We start from the raw sequence: 17,331 nt of genomic DNA, 5'->3' as shown, positions 1-17,331 counted from the left end.
CTCTAATTGATTAAACAAATGCATAACATTTAAAATCATGCTTTGTTCTTTTCATTGTGTTATTTGAAATTATGATTTAAGTGATTGATTTTTAATTATTACTTTTAATAAGAATTACAAGTGCAACTAAAAATGTTAAATGACTTTACGAATAATAAGATATCGTTAGTGTTCTATCACTGCTCAATTTACTGCAAATCTGTTAGGAATAGTTGTAGTTCCTTTGAGTTTCAATTTAGGAATTTAAATGATTTTATTAAATTCATTAGATTTAAATACGTGAACCACTTCAATATACGTTAATCTGGATAAAGTATAGAAATAATTTCTATACCCTTATTGAAATCCATTGATTCCTTTAAAATTGTAATCCTTAATTTTTTGCAACTTTTGTTTTTAAATGGAAAATAAACTAGGAATCTTAAATGATTTCAGAATAATAAAAAATATGCAGTTGGAATAATAAATTGCTATATCAGTGTTCAGTTTGCTGTGCTTTTGTTTAGAATAGTTGCAGTTCCTTTGAGTTTCCCAGCAATTGGCCCCAATTCGAATGCGATTTATTTGTACTTTAAGATGAAATATGCGATCGGGGCTGTAATAACTCGCGTCTTATTGGCCCCCGCCTTCGACCGAGTGCTAGCCACAATTCATCAAGCGAATTCATCAAACAAAAAAATGTGTAGCGCAGCGGCGCAAAATAAACAAAACAAAACACACATTTGATGGTGATTTGGAAATGCTTTAATGCTTAATGCAATTTCATCAGTCGCAGCTGCACATTTTGCTCGTTGTGTGTTTACAATAATTTGCTACTCAGAAATTCGACAGATCGGGCAATTAATGCAAAACGCGGCAAATTGGGAACGCAATAACAGCCAAAAAGATATGAATGTGAATGATTTACAAAATTGCTAAAAACTACACTAAAGCTAATCCTTCACATCAGCTTCAGCCTCATCTTTGATGCTCATTTTAGAGTAGAGATTTGTCAGCTCGTCTTTACTTTGTGCCATCGATAAAGCACGTTTGTAGCGTTCTTCCCAAGCTTCTGGATGGGATTTGGCTAGCTCTGTGAGTGACTTTTGAGCCGCCGCTTTCATCTCCTTCTCGGGACTCTCGTGGTAAAGCAGCAGCAGATCCATGGCACGCTTCACAAACGCCTCCCACACTTCACGTTCGTGCTCTCGCTCTCCTTCCTCTGCTGCCGCTTCCTCCTTAAATAGTGGTCGCATCTTCCCCACCGCCGTGGCAGCTATCACACGTATGCCGGCCGAGGGATCATCCATGCGCTGCATTGTGGCATATGCCAGAGGTTTAAAGGCCTCCACAGACATGTCCTGGAAGTAGCACATGGCCTTGATGGCATAATGCCGCGTCGTCACATTGCGATCCTCCAGTAAACTGGGCATATGCTTGGCCAGCGTGGGCAGCACCTCACGTGCCTCTTCTCTGGCGCCTTGGGCCAGAGCACACAACGTGGCCATGGCCATGGAGCGCATTGCCTCGCCACTAGCGCCCGCCTTCCATGCCAAATAGGGTTCCACAATGGCAGTGATGAACTCGCTCAGCAACTGTGTGCTCTGCTCGCGCTCCACGCAAACTGTGCGTCCCCAATCCAAGGCTGCAATCGAGAGGATGCTGAAGATGCGCACCTGCGCGCTGTCGCTGCAATGGCCAAAGACTAGTTGCACCTTCTCGATCAGCTGTGGCAAGTAGGTGGAGCGTATGCCACCCAGGTGAATGAGACCGTAGAGCATTAGCACTGGCTCGGCATTCTCGTCCAGCGCTGCATCTAGATTTTCCACATCGAGCAGCGCCAAATGGAACCAACGTTCGTGCAGCTGACTCAACGTGATCTCTTCCAGCGCCACAATGCGTTTGAGGATCACTTGACCACGTTCGACATCCGCATTCACATCGCCAGCCAGAGCATAAGACAACGACATCACCTTCATGGCAGTCACATAGATGAGCTCATAGAGATCGCGTAGCTGCTCCATGCTGGCTGTAACCTTGCTCGACTTGTCCAGCACCGTCTCGAGCATCTTGAGTATGTACAATTGGAAGCCTGGCTTCAAAGTGTGAGAGTAATCGGAGCTCTTCAGCAGCTTGCACAGACGCATCAGATGATCGTAGGTGCCGCCCAAGGCAGCGGTGAACATGTAGTAGAAACACTTTAAAAACGATTCACGTGCATTGCGCTCAAGGCCATCGAAGCCATGCTCGATCCAGGCATTGAATGCGAGCACGCGTCCCAGGAGATCTGCCACCTTCTTGGCCTCGGCGCTGACAACCGGCTCGCGATCGCAGCAAGCGTGCGCCACTTGGCCGTAGATCTCAAAGAACTTGGCCGTCATGGCTGCCTCGGCGTGCAGCACGAACTGATAGAGCAGCTTCAGTGCGTGGAGACGCACATTGTCCTTCCAGTCGCTGGTCTCGCGTGTGATCAGCGTTAGCAGACGCAGCGATCGCTGCACAAGACCGCGACAACCGATCGTGGGACGTTGCACGCCCGCTGGATAGTTCTCCACCTGTGGATCACAGATCTCTTGCTGCGACAGCTCAGCTTCGTTCTCATCGTAGAACTGCTCGCCACACTTTACCCACAATGGCTGAATGAACGACAAGACCTCAGGCGAATCATCCTTCAGACAACACAAGACCAGCGGCAGAATGCGCTCGAAGAACGAGTAGCGATCGCGCAGCTCCAGCAGCAAGAGCACACCCACCTGGCCGCATTCGCGACGCACCAACGGCATGGAGTCCATCAGCAGTGGCGACACTTCCATGAAGAACCTTCGCATGCTCTCGCCACTGGCATCCATGTGCAAGCAGACACGCCCCAAAGCCTCCAGAGCGGAAATACGTGCGGCGGAGTGGCGATGATTCAACATGCCGTACAAGGAGACCACCAGAGATTCAGTAAATGGTTGCAACTCGTGAGTGTCTGCCACTCGTGCAAGTTGCACGACCGTGGCGCAAGCTTCGCGCTGCACTGCAGCATAATCATCCTTGATGGCCTTGACGAGCACCTTCATCACCTGCGCATAACACTCACGAAACACGCCCACATTGCCCATCTGGGCGTATTGACGTAACATCAGATGCAGCTGCTCCACATACAGCAGACGAATCTCTTCACTGGGCTCCACTGTCTCCACTTGGCCCATGCGCTCGGCCAGCGTTGAGACCACATTGAGCAGATGGAAGTCCGAGGGTGGCAGACGCTTGAGGAATGCGCTCACGGCGAGCACGGCACGATCACGCACGCTCTCAAAGCGATCGTCGTAGCACTTGAGCAGATGCAGATAGAGTTCATCGAAGTCGGCCGCAATGGCATCGCTGCTAACGGTTTGTGGCGCCTGTTCGCATTGTTCGCGCAGCTTCAGAAGAGTTGCGCTACGCTTGCGATGCTCGCTGCTCTCGAGTTCGCTGCAAATCGTCTTTGTGTCCAGATCGAAGCTCATTTTTTATTTTAGTTGAACAAAATATTAAGCTGCTGTTTTCTCAACTGAATTTGTGGGCAGCTGTAGAACGAAAGAGGCAGAAAACGAAACGAAAACGTCAAAAGGCAAACGGCGATAAATGCAACGGTTGCTAAGTTACACAAAGTTTCAATTAATCACACATTTTGTTTATGTTGTTTAAACGCGGAGCCATTGCGTCTCGCTTTCTCACATTGACAACACACCGAATGCCGGCGATCAGCTGTTTTCTTCGCACACAGCTGACTCAACAACAGCAGCAGCAGCAGCAGTGCTGCGAATTGCCAATTGCTCGTGTTGACAGTGTTGTCAAGCGTGCGTTTTGGGCGCACTTTTTTGAATTTGTGCCGTGGACAGTTATGTGTATGAAGTTGTTGCTGTTATTGTATATGTTTGTTTGCCCAACTAATTAACAAGTCATAAATGAAATTTCTCTGGAAACTCCGCTCCTCGAGCTGCGTTGCGGTGCGCAATTTGTGCCGCTGTCTTTTATGAGCGGCCGCGGTCGGACTCATTAAAAGCGGTTCGGTTTGCTTATCTTCGATGCAGCTATCTAATTGCGGTGTCGTTTCTTATCAGCAAAGCAACTAGCGAACTAACGAACGAACCAACACAATATCTAAGATTGATTGCCAACCAGCCCAGCCAACGCTGGCTGTATTGGGGGGCGGTGTAGGCGTTTCGACTTCCTGATAAAAAATCACATAAAATGCCTATTTTTATCGAGCAAAACTTAATTGCATTTTTGGGTCACTAAATTGGGTTATAAAAGAAAAAAAAAAATGGGCCGGGCAGTCCAAATACAACTGGCATATATATAAGTTGATAAGTTAAGAGTTAAGGCATCAAATGTTATGATGCTCGGTATAATAAACGGCTTAACAATACATTTGTTAATTCAATGGACTAGTTTAAATAATAGTTAAAATGAAAAAACAGAGTGTGGGTGGCTAAGAGCACATTTTATGTGTGTGTTGTGCTGGTCATAAACATTTTAAAGAGTTGAATTTGAAAAGAATACACTCGGAGAAGATCAGATAATCAGCATGTTAAATGTTTGTACGCAACACTTTGGCACACACAGTAGTCAGTAAAAAGATATATCTGCATATCAGACAGCTAATAAGGTTTATGGTTCTCCCTCTCAGTCGTATCTGAAGATCTTTTCCCACACCAGGGGGGCAGTTAAAACTTGAAATAATTTGATGCCCTTGCGGCATTTTTCAATTTCGCTTTTGCCATTTCATTTGTATGCCCCATTTGAAGCTAGTGTGGCAGCTTTATATGACCCGTTCCAGCTATCCAGCATATTTTATAAGGCACTTTTTTGTGTGTCGGTTCTCTGTTTCTGTTTCTCGTTTTGCGTTGAGTTTTTTTCTCGGACTCTGTCAAAAATTGTGGTTGTCATTTTTATTGAAAGCCGCCGCTGCACATTGCGAGTTTTGGACCCCAGCAACGGGCAACGGGCAACGGCAATGGGGCAACATTTATAACTTTTTGTTGCTGTTATTTGTGCACACAATTCGATTTCATACCTTTTTGTAGGTATGTAGATGGTGGGGGAACAAGAGGTGGAACAGCAGCTGTAGCTGTAGCTGGAGGTAAAGGCAGCGTCGCACGCTCCAAAGCAATTAAGCGCATGAATCAGGTTCAGGTTCGTTCCAATGGGCAAAAGGCAGGGCAATATGAATATATATTTGCAAGTGTGCGTGTATTTTTCTTTTCGCCTTTTTTTATATGACTTTAATAAAAACACATACCAAAAACAACACACATACAGATATACAGACATGGCACACACACCGGCCAATAAACTTAATTGATATGAAATGAAGTCATTTGGCAAAATCACTGGGAGAGTAATGGACCGCGTTTATTCAATTTGATTTGATGTCTGACTGGCAGGCAGACACACATACATATATACATATACATGTACTGTACATAGTATATGCTTATATGCATATAGAGATATATATTTTTTATTATTCCAATTCGAAAGCAATGGCGCATATGTGTGTGATTTTATGGTTAAAATGATTCAATTAAAATAACATTTTAGCCGCGCAGCACGGAAGCCGCATGACTGCATTTTAGCCACATTGCAAACTCGTTTCTGTGCTAATGATAAGTCCAAAATTGGCTGCACTTATAATAACATACTCGTTAAAAAGTCGATACACTCGCAATTAATAATAATCATACGCACCGTACTCCGAGCGCAAGATAGATTTTTCTATTCATGCACACTTCACATTCACATTCACGTTTGCGTTTGAGTTTTTAGTCATGCTGCGCTCTAATTTGTTTTTACCGACTCTGAAAATGGACTTGTTACAGCTGTCGTTGCATTTGCAGTTGCTGCTGTTGCTGCTGCTGCAATTGCCGTTGTCATTTGCCTGGCTAAATGCAAATTTTCCAATTGATTGCCATGGAAAAAAAGGGGCAGCGACGTTTGCCACTGAATGTTGTTTGCCACTGCTCGCTGCTAATTAGTTTCATTTTTGAAAAAACGACTGCGTCGATTGCCTGCTTAAGTGACAGACTTAATGACGACTTGACTGACTGACGGCACCAATCAGTCAAATGGACTCTGGCTTTAACTTGTGCGTCAAAAGCATTGCTTAGAATATATTGTGCACGCTCTCATCTGTTGATAGCGTGTGTGTGTGTGTGAGCTGACAAATTTCTGGGAAATCCATTTTTTGATTAGAGCATCCATAAATGCTCTTTGGCTCTGATTTGTTTGTCAATAACTATGCAGCAATAGTTGCGTGATTCCAATAGCTAATCAGCAGCTTAATCACTGCAAACTTTTGCCCGCATAATGAAGGCATTAAACAGTAATAAACAATTCAAATTGCCTTTTAATATTTTGCATTTTTTTAAGCGCTAGCCGGGAGTAAATGTTGCCAGCATGGAATGTGGCGCATAGCTGAAGAGCTAATTCTTGCAGAGCCGAAAAATAGAGCGCAATGTGGTTCATGCTCATATAAACAAGAAGAAAATAAGTATGGCAACTTTAGTTTCTCTCATAAGAAAGCTTGTTGTCTCCAACATTATAAAAGTATTAATTTATGGTAGATTTAAGTTTATGTAGACTTGAAAAAATAAGATATTCTAAATATGTATATATTTTCTTTTTTTGAAAATTGAAGGAAATAGGAAGTAGGGTTAGACAAAGACACACAATTGAAATGTTCTTGTACCATTTTGAACTTCTTCTTTAAGCTCTCACATAATTAGCTAGACGGCAAAAAGTATTAAGAGCACTCAAAATGTTGCAAGCATGGAATGTGCCTCAGTTGTGTCCCGCAATTCGCATAATTGCTGCATGTCTAGTCTGTTTCTTTTTGTTGTTTTTCCACTGCACGTTCCAGCCAGTCAGTTGATATTTATTTTTTGTTGCTATTTGCATTGCATTTGCTGTCAACGGCGCTTTGTGCTAATTTACTGGCTGTTCTGCTGTGGCAACACTTCCCGCAGCAGCACCAACCAAAGCAGCAGCTGCCACCATGACAACAGCAACTACGACAACAAGAGTCAGCAGTGAAGTATTTAAAGCGTCGCATGCGGTTTTCATTTTGATTTAACATATGCCTTTATTATTCTTTTTATTCATTTATTATTCGATTTGTTTGTTTGTTTGTTTTGTTTGCGCGCTATTAGCGAGAACGCAAAAAATGAAGTACGGATAAAACGGTAATCGGAGACGCAAATGGTTTTTGCATTTTGCGTAATCGGCGGCGTTATTTAAATGCCGACAGAATTTTGTTTATACAGTCCGCATAGTTGTCCGGCAAATGGACACTGACCGGTCCGGTTCCGTTCGCTTGGCTTCGGTTCGCTTTTCTTTGGATCGATTCAATCTGTCAATCGAGCACGCTGGCAGTCTGGCAGTCTGTCAGTCTGTCAATGTGCCAATCACTCAATCGCAAAGCAGTCTGGCTCTGAGTAACAATTTAATTAATTTAAGAGTGTAATACGAACCAGTTATGCGATAAATACCAACTCGACTTGTTTATTGGGTATGAGAATACATTCGCTTGCTTGTGTACGAATACGAGTATTAGCTCGCGATGCGATGCGATGCGACGCAAAGCGATGAGTATCTATGGCTGTGAATGAGTCTACAAATACCTTTTAATTATGAATAATACTCATGACATTCTATTTAAAAGCCACAGCGATAACATCGCCGGCGACAGACTGAGAAGCTTCAATAAATCAAAGCCAAACAAAAGAAAACAAAAAGAACGCAACGTATCAAAATATAGTTTTGATAGATAGATAGGAAAATGTTAAGAGAGAACTGGCTGATAAAGAAATGAGACTGTTTCCACTCTTATCGCAAACTATCTGAGAAAGTGCTCATTAGCAACTAACCGACAAATCAAATGTATCTGTGTATCTACAAATGTATCTGCGAGTTTCTTTTTTTTGCTGTCGCCGCCGCTTGACTTCAATTACAAATTGCAGCTAATGTTCATTGATAAGTTTTGGAGCAACTCCAAAAGAAGGTCAACATTTTTACACTCGTTACCCAACGAGTAAAAGGTTATTATAACTTTGTGCCTATACGAAATTTTATGTTATTTTAAAATTAATTATGGCAAATAACGGAACTTGCTGTCGGGTCTTAAATGCATTGGTTGATATTCGGGTATATTTTTTACTCTTTGGTAAGGTTTATGTACTAGTATATCGATATACCAATTATTGCTTTCGGTATATTTTGACACTTTTCTATATACCAAATATATTTTTCTGTATATTTTAGTATTTTCTCGCTACATTCATTTTGATACATTCTACAAATAAACCATTAATGAGATATAAATTTATATTTTTGAATATACCAAATATAGCTTTTAGTATATTTTAGTATTATCTCGGCATGTTATTTTGAAATATTCTACAAATAATACTGTAATAATACACCAATTAACGACTTTGGTATATTTATATATTTATATATACTAAATGTTGGTATATTTCAGTATAATCTCGGCATATTATTTTTTAATATTTTACAAATAGTACTCCAATATATTCTTTTTTAGAAAAGTGATTGGCTGGTATCGCTCTGAAGAGAAGTCAGTATATTTATTAGGTATATTTTAAGAATAATACCGTAAGGTTTTGGTCTTATGGATATTGGGTAGAGGTTATCTCACAGTCGAGCACACTTCATTGTTGATTTTTTAGTTCTTTCAAATTATTGCAGATTTGCTACTATTATTATCAAAACAAAACTATTTTGTGGGGGGTTTATGGTGGTGGGAGTGTATCAGTGTAATATATAATGTCAATATCGCTGGTGTTATCAGCGAGCAAGTGCAATTACAATTTGCAACAATAATCATACAGATTGATAAGCACATAAGACAAACGCGACAATTCTAAGCGACCAATTACAGTGGAACATGGCTAAGATGTTTTCACCTACCATTAATTAACCCCGAAATGGCTTTATTTATTGTTTTATTTGTGTTTTATTATATCAATCGCCTGATAAGCAAGCATAGTTAGTTTCGACTGTAACCTTTATATTTTTATAAGCGATGATTAATTAAATACCCATTTAGTTGAGTTGACTGATAAGGTTAATAAGAATTATGAAATCCAGCGAAATTTGTTTACTACTAAATTCACACTCTGATTTCCCATTTAACTGTATTTACAAACTATTGAGAAGTGCATCTCAAATGGCTTGTTAAACATGTAATTTGTTTATGCTGACATTCTCTTATCGCCCCGCACTTTGAATGTCACTTTGCATTTACTCGGAATAAATACTAAAGTGCTACTATTAAAGATGATTGTCACCCACATTGATCGATGTCACTTACCTCAGTGGAAAGTCGAAAGTCGAAGGGCGTCTGAATGGTTAATTGTATCCGAAAAGTCAAGGCGAGCAGAGAAAATCCAATTAAACGTTGATTGGTTGCTTTTTTCTTCACTTTTATTATTGTTTTTTTTTTTTTTTTCTCTATATATAGATTTTAGTTAAAAGGTCACGTTATATTTGTTGTGTGCTTGTAATTGATTCACATATCCTTTTTTTTATTTTTTGGTTGATTATGTTTAGAGGAGCACCTTTTTGCACCCTTTATTGTTGTTGTTGTTGTTGTTTTTATAACTGTTGGCGATAATCCTTAATTAGTCTAACGAGTCGCAAATTAATCCACTTTGCTTAATTAAATTGCTCTGCCGACGCAACAGCAGCAACAAAAAAAGCGAAACACACACAGAGAGAATAGTATAAAAAATGCGAATATCAGAACATTGTAATTGAAAAAAAAAAATGACAAAATAAAATGAGAAAGAGAGAGAGAGAAAGAGAGAGAGGTAGTGCAATAGATGTAATTAATTCATTAGCCTGGGCCAGTTGACAATTATTGATTATGGTTTTCGGCCAGATTTCAGTTCTGTTTTGTTTTGCGAAATTCATTTAAACACATTTCGAGTTGATTTTATGCATTAGTTACACAATTTGTTATTGTTTCGCCGTTTCCATTTGATTTTTCAATTATTTTTCGAATGCGTTCAAATGAGTGCTTTGATAAGTGGCAAAAGCCACTGCGTAATGCTTTTGCTTTTGATTCACGTATTTTGAATGCATTTTTGTCATTACGAGTTGAATTGAATTGAATGAAATGAGATTTGTCTCCGTCGCGTCGGGGCTTTTTTTCAATTTCAATTAAAATGTCAGCCGCATTTTAATTTAAATATTTCGTTAGGCTAAATATTTAAATTTGGCAAACACTTAGCATATTGTATATTACATATTATTTGTCGTTTAATTATTTTGCCATTTGACATTTGGCGAGCTAATTGCAACAAGATTGTTGCACACATCTGTAATCTGTACTAAATGCTAATTCAATTTATTATATAAATACTAAGCAAGAATTTCTATTTCCTAAGTGAATATCGAAATATTCAAATAAATGTATTATGAAATTGTTTTCGATACGCTTTTGCTTGGAAGGAATTAGCAGATCATTTATGAAGTATTTATTGGCGTGTCAGACATATATAAGCAATTTAATGTATTGTTATTAAAAGCGCAGCTAAAGTTATTAGCAAAAAGAGGGGTGGGAGGGGGGAAGTTATGCAGGTCAAATTGCTGCGTTGTTTAACTGGCTTTAGCTGCTTTGCTTGCCAATTTAAAATTAATTACGTTTATTTAATTGTTTACTTTTGTTAACGTTGTGCACGTTCCGACAATTAAAACTTGAACTTTTTCGGGGATAAAAAGCAATTTCTGCATTTTCACATATACATTTATGTATTTTGTATACGCGTATGCATTATATAGTTATTTATTTTTAAGTTGTTATTAACATGCCAGTACACAGCAGCAACAACAGCAGCAACAGCAACAGCAACGACGACGACAACGTTGGGTAATTAATGAGGAACGAACACACAACGACATGCGGCCATAAAGTGGACTTCAATTTGCGACACACAAACACAAACACACACACATACACACAGACGCATAAAGTGTATAACACCTCGACCAAAACTGAATTTAATTGGGTAATTGAAATAATTTTGTGAAAATTACAATTTCCATTTTTGCGCACACGGCAATAACTTATTTATTTATGAACAAACTTCGAATGTGGATGGGACAACAGTGCGGCTGCGTAACCTGTCAGCGGTTCAATTGACAAATTGCTGGCCGTTGACGTTGACGTTGCTGTTGCTGTTGCCGTCGGAGAGCGTGCGAACCGAATAGCAAACACACACACACACACACACATACAGATGAATTGGAGTAAGTAGGCAACAACAATAGAAGCTTCAAGTGTGAGTATCTTTGAGATACACAGACGCCAGCCACACGGCAGCAATTAGCGCCGTGAACACAAGTGTTGTATGTGTGTTTATTGTTGTTGCCGCGCGCGTTGACTGTTGCCATTGTTATTGTTGCTGTTGCTGGTTGCTGTTGCTGCTGTTGATGATGATGATAATTGAGCACAAAAATCGTTGTCGTCGTCGTCAACGTCGTCTTATAAATTTCATTGCTGATTGCCGTCGGCCAGCAAAAGCGCACACACAATATCAACAAATTAATGAAAATGCCAAGCAAAAATCACATAAAAACCAGACAGACAAACTCATGTGTATGTGTGTGTGTGTTTGGGCCATATGCATAAGTAAATAAGTATATCGCGAAATGAATGCCGCTTGACGTCGCTTGTCGCGCTAATTCTTTTGGCCAGCAAATGCGACAATAACAAACAGCCGAAATGCTAATTAGTTTCATGTGTGACTAATGGATACAAAAGCGGCACAAACACAGCCGCACACACACACATATTCGAACACACACACACACTGCGACACACGCTCAGATACATCTACACATGCGTGACTGCTGCGGCTCTCTTGACAGTTGTTGTTGCTGTAACACACTTAATTAAAATAGTACACTCTGTCCATGCTTTCCCCCTCTCGCTCTCACACACAATCTCTCTCTCTTTCGCACTCTCTGTGGGGGTCGTTCCGTTTGCTGTTGATGCTATTTTAATGGCCTATGCCTCATTATAATTACGTTTATAATAAGCCGGCGCGTAAATTGAATTTGACTTTTCGATATATATCAAACGTCCGAAATATGCTTCACTATCTTCTGTCCGACGGTGTCCGTGTGTCCGTCTATCCGTCCATCCGGATCCGGCCGAGCCACTTGTGTTTATAGCGTTAAACGATTGTGTTTTTGTTTTTGTTTTTGCGCGAACGGGTAACGCGTCGTCGTCGTCCAAAGTTATCCACGCCGACGACAGCGACAGAGAAACGACGATGACGATGACGCTAGCAATTTGTGAGTGTGCTTCAAATGGGCACCGACAGCACAGCAGAGCAGAGCACAGAAAGCACAAGCACAATCCGATATCGAATACCCAATACCGACCACGACAACGATGGCAGCGATTCTAAACGACTTCTGAGTGAACGCTATAAAGCACGAAAACGATGTCGACGACAACGCAAACGACGTCGGCAGCGACGACAACGACGACGACGACGACAACAACCAAAACAGCCAACGACCGATGACGATTGGAAACTGTTGCTGCTGTTGCTGTTGCTGCTGCTGCTGCTGCTGTGAACTGCGCCGTGCAACTATTTAACGACGACTGAATGTGGCAATTATGTATCTAGATACATTTTGGCCAAGCGCAGCGCCAGCGTCGCTGCCGTCGTCGACGCAAAAGCATCGCGAGGCAACGCGCGCGCTCTTTGTCTGTCCTGCCGTCTGTCCGTCCGTCCGTCCGTCTGTCTGTCTGCCTGTTTGTCTGTCTGCCTCTGTGTGTGTGAGTGGGGATTTTGTGTGGGGGTTGCTAAACGAGGCAACCATCATAAAACATATTACTATAATTACAATTATGGTGCGCTCTCACACACACAGACACACAAATACAGAGACTGAGTCTCGGATACAGATACTCGCTCTCATAGCATAGCTAGAGATACAAACAGTCGCCGCGCACGTGAACATAACGCACGGCTATAAAACACACACAGAAATATCCACAACAACATTTTCATATGCATTACGGCTTAATTGTATCTCTTATTATTATTATTGCTGTTGCCAGTGTGTGAACTCATAAATTTATTGCTGTTGCTGCCGTTGATGTTGATGTTGCTAGCAACATGTTGCTACGACAATGTGCTTAGGCTTCACTCTCTTGTTGTTGTTGCTGGACTGATGATTATTAAATGCTGAATGTATTTTATTGCTTTGATTGTTGTTGTTGCTGCCGTTGCTGTTGATGTTGCGAATTGTGGCAGCCAGCTCCCTCAACGTCGCGTTGCGTTGCGTCTGTATCTTTTTGCATTGCAAATTGCCAACGTCGCGTCGCGTTGTTGGCATCGCTGGCATTGCTTTGCCTCTGAGTTTGTTTTTAATTCTCTATAATTGAGTTATATGTACTTTAATAAGTTGGCGGCGGATGCTGCGCTGTTCAACTGTTGTTGCTGCTGCTGCTTTGGCTGCTGCTGCTGGTTTAGGGCGTTCGCTCACAGCCATTCACTTGGCTTGTTGTTGTCGCGTCGCCGTTTAGCGCTAATTAATGCTGAGCCAACGGTTTTCCATTTGCTTTTTATTGCCGATTGCCGCCTGCTGCCTTTTGTCTCTCGCTCGTTTGTTTCTTAATTGTTCACTCAGATTTCTTATTTGATTAATTATTTCGATTCGCATTCAATTCACATAGTTCATATGCATTCAGTTTTACCTTTTTTCAATTTCAATTTCAATTCTCTCCTAATTACTTACTTTATTTAGCTCTTTTTTTTACTTTGACTTGTTGTTCGTGCAATAATTGGTGTATAATTTCATTTCCTGAGAACTCTGTGTTGCGACTTGGGTCGTGGGCTACCAACAAATGCTTTCATTGTATCGTATTTTAATGTCGTAACTCGCCAACAGCAAAAGCAACTCTTGGGGCGAATTAGTCAGCTAAGCAATTTGCTAGTTGTGTACACAATTTTTATGTATTCGAGCTCAATTAGCTATAAGGGTGCAAGTGTTCTTTCCTCCATGTGTGTGTTTATTAATAGGCATTATGTGCTATCGATAAGACGGATTACTCATCACACACACACACTCTGAATAATTCGACATGTCAGCGAATTTAAATTGGGAAGCTTTCAAAGCGAGTTATGAACTCGCAATTATAAAACAACAAGTGAAAGTACTTACAATAAAAAACTATGAAAAGCTTTGCTTATTGATGTTCTGCTGTGATTACATTTCTTGGAAATTTACAGCGATTAAAATTGTTTACTTCGATTGCGAATACGAGTGTTGTCTGATCACAAAACACGGCTTAAATTCTGTGCTGTTTATTAATGATGTATCAAGCAATGAACTCTCAATGACCTCTTGTAAAATGAGCAAAAAAAAATAAGAAGAGGTAACAACAGCAACAAAAAAAGAAGCGAGAACATCATTAGCAACAATCCATAAAAACAACAATAACAAAGGCAATGTGATTTCTCATTTAAATAGAATTGAAGCTGAAGCTGAATCTGAAGCCGAAGCTTAGCACAATTTGCTACTAAAAATAACAGAGGAGAATAAAAATAAACAGATGAATGTGTATAGTACTTGGAGTTATAATGATGTTGCTGCTGCTGCTGCTGCTGCTGCTGTTGTAGATGAAGCAATTTAGATGCACTCGAGCACTTGATGAGCGAACTTGATGGCGGAATGGGGGAGGGGAAGGGGGAGATGAAGCATATTCGCATTTAACTAAACAAATTGTGTTTGTTTTTCTTTTTTGTGTATGCTGATTGATGGCAAAACTTGGCAGGATTATTCGATTGGCTTACTTAGTGCGATGAGTTCGACATTCGACAACAACCACGACAACGACGAACGTGAACGCGAACGTGAACGAGAACGAGAAAAAAGAAGCGAGGATGACTGCGACGGTCGTTAACGCAAAACGTCAATTTACAACTGCGAATGTGATTGTGAATGTGAATGCCCAACAGCGCCAAACGAGCCATGCAACATCAGCAACGGCAACAGCGACCGAGAAATGGCAGCAGCAATGGCAACGTGGCAATGGCAACATGTTGCGTGTCAAGGATGGGGCTTCGCAACATGCGGGGCCAATGCAGGGCGCATCGCAAAAGTACAAGCAAATAAACTTATTATAAATATCTCCACTTAAGCCAAGCGCTTGTTGCCGACGTCGACGTTAACGTCCTCTGCTGCCTCCGCTGTCGTTGCCGTTGCCTCTGCCAGTGGCACTGCCAACGTCGCTGTGGTGGCCCCTCATTTATGCTGCAGACAAATCCCAACGACCAGTGAACCAGCAATAAGATACAAATGCGCACACGCAAAGCTAAATGTGCTCTCGTTCACACACACACACGCACACATATTCAGTCGCACACACAGGACTGTGTAGGGGAGGAGTACGGCAGATGGACGGCTGTCAAGTCGCAATAAGCAACAAAAGCATTAAATGATGACAACAACATTGCGCTTAATGGACTGCCACTGCCGCGTTTCGCGTCTCAATTCAAAGTGCATTTTGCCTCTCACACTCCGTTCGCTCGCTCGCTTACACTCTCTCTTTCTGTGTTGATTCGTTCTCTGTTCCACTCGCAGTCACGCTGCCTGCTCTCAATTTTTTACTCTCTTATTTTGGCTTCGCTGTGTCTCGTTCGTTTCCTACTGCGCTCGCACTCTGGCACACAGGCTGTGTGCATGTAGTTGTGTAGTTGTAGTTGTGGAGTGACTGTTTGCTCTTGGCTTGCGTTATAAATCCATTATAATAAAATCATTTTGTTGTTTTATTAGTTCAGCAACAATGTTGCCGGCGGAGCAGTCAAGTGCCTTGGCAACATGTTGCGCTGCTCATAAATATTGCAAGTGTTTTCAATTAGCTCACATTCTGTGACTTTCATATTAAATGAGAGCTGCTCCGCTGGCGAGTTGAATTGAGCACAGTGCGCCTGCATGTTGCTTTATGTGTGTGGGTGTGAGTGGGTCTTCTGTATGTGTGTGTGTGGATGTGTGCGTTACTAGTTTGAATAGGGTGCTGTTTGCAATTAGAAATTGCAAGGCGCAAGTGACGTAATTAAAATCAGCAACTAAAAACTGCAAGTTGCAGTTGAAAGGTCACAGCTAGTGACCTCAGCAAGTACTCAGTTGCAAATAAAAAAAGGTCAATGCAGCAGTTTTCTTGCTCGACCTAAAATGGCAGCTGGCAATCAACGCACTTCCGCAGACAACTACAACACCCACAACATGTCAATCGAGTATGTGTATGAGTGTGTGTGTGTGTGTGTTTCTGAAAGCAATTTCCGCTTGTGTCCGCAATTAAAAAGCAATATCATCCCGAGTAGACATAAACAGAGAAGCGAATTGAATTTTTATGATGTGTTTGTTAAATGGTTTCATAAATGGCAAATACGACAACGACTATAACGTAACGAGCAAAGAGTATTCTAGTCAGAGAGACAAGCTCACAAATGCATTCGATGGTCACAGGCGCACAGCAAAAGAAGAAGAAGAACTCACACTCTTGTTCTCTCCCTCTTGCCATCTCTTTCGCTCGTTGTGTGCATAACTGTAACTGCAAAAGTTCAAATGAAATGAAATCAAATTGCAAAAGTCAGGGACAGAGTCCAGAACCGAATCCGAATCCGAAGCCGAATCCTTTATTGAACTTGCTGATGATGGTGTGGTTTACATGTTGCAAGTACGAGTGTGGAGGCTGCAACTGTGTGGCACTCTGTTTGCCATGTGTTTCATTAGCGTATTTATGGAATTTTTATATGCTTTGCGACATTCGAAATGTGTGAAACATTTATGTTGAATGTGTTTGCTCAATGTATTTTGTCAAATTGAATTCCTTGCATATTACAAAGAACAAAAAAAAAACAACGATGAATATAATGTGGCATGATATGCGGCAGCAATCGTTAATCAACTTTGCCACTCGCTCTGCTAGCCTGATTAAGCTTGGCCCTGATTAAGCTGTGGGCACAATACACAATTTGCAACCCTGTTGTTAACCCGCTCATTAAAATCGTTTCAGCCAAACAATGGGGTTGTTCTTGCAACAGCAACGTTGCTGTTGCTGTTGTCATTTTGGCATTAATGTTCACTCAATAAAATGTCATAATTAAAAAATAATTTTGCCCATATGCAGAATGTGGCAGTTGCTGCTGCTGCCAGAATGACCTTAATTGCTGGCGTACGTGTGGCAGCAATGCATGTGAATGTGCATGTGTATGTGCATGTGTGTGGCAGTGGCAGTGGCAGTAGCAGTAGCAGAGTGGCAGCCAGTGAGGCAGT

General features: G+C 41.3%; 1 protein-coding gene across 1 annotated transcript; it reads right to left on the bottom strand.

The window, feature by feature from the left end:
* Positions 1 to 707: 707 nt before the first annotated feature.
* LOC132787521 (dynein axonemal assembly factor 5) lies at positions 708 to 12,594 on the bottom strand. The gene is made up of 3 exons (XM_060794619.1): positions 12,061 to 12,594; positions 9,341 to 9,630; positions 708 to 3,530 (listed from the first exon to the last, which is right to left on the bottom strand). The coding sequence occupies exon 3, from the start codon at positions 3,468 to 3,470 to the stop codon at positions 933 to 935; it is 2,538 nt and encodes an 845-aa protein (XP_060650602.1). The 5' UTR covers positions 3,471 to 3,530; positions 9,341 to 9,630; positions 12,061 to 12,594; the 3' UTR covers positions 708 to 932.
* Positions 12,595 to 17,331: the final 4,737 nt, after the last annotated feature.

This window comes from Drosophila nasuta, chromosome 2R (assembly GCF_023558535.2).
Source record: "Drosophila nasuta strain 15112-1781.00 chromosome 2R, ASM2355853v1, whole genome shotgun sequence".
Taxonomy (NCBI): domain Eukaryota; kingdom Metazoa; phylum Arthropoda; class Insecta; order Diptera; family Drosophilidae; genus Drosophila; species Drosophila nasuta.
The sequence above is the reverse complement of the archived record's forward strand: the minus strand, read 5'-3'. Positions and strand labels throughout refer to the sequence as shown.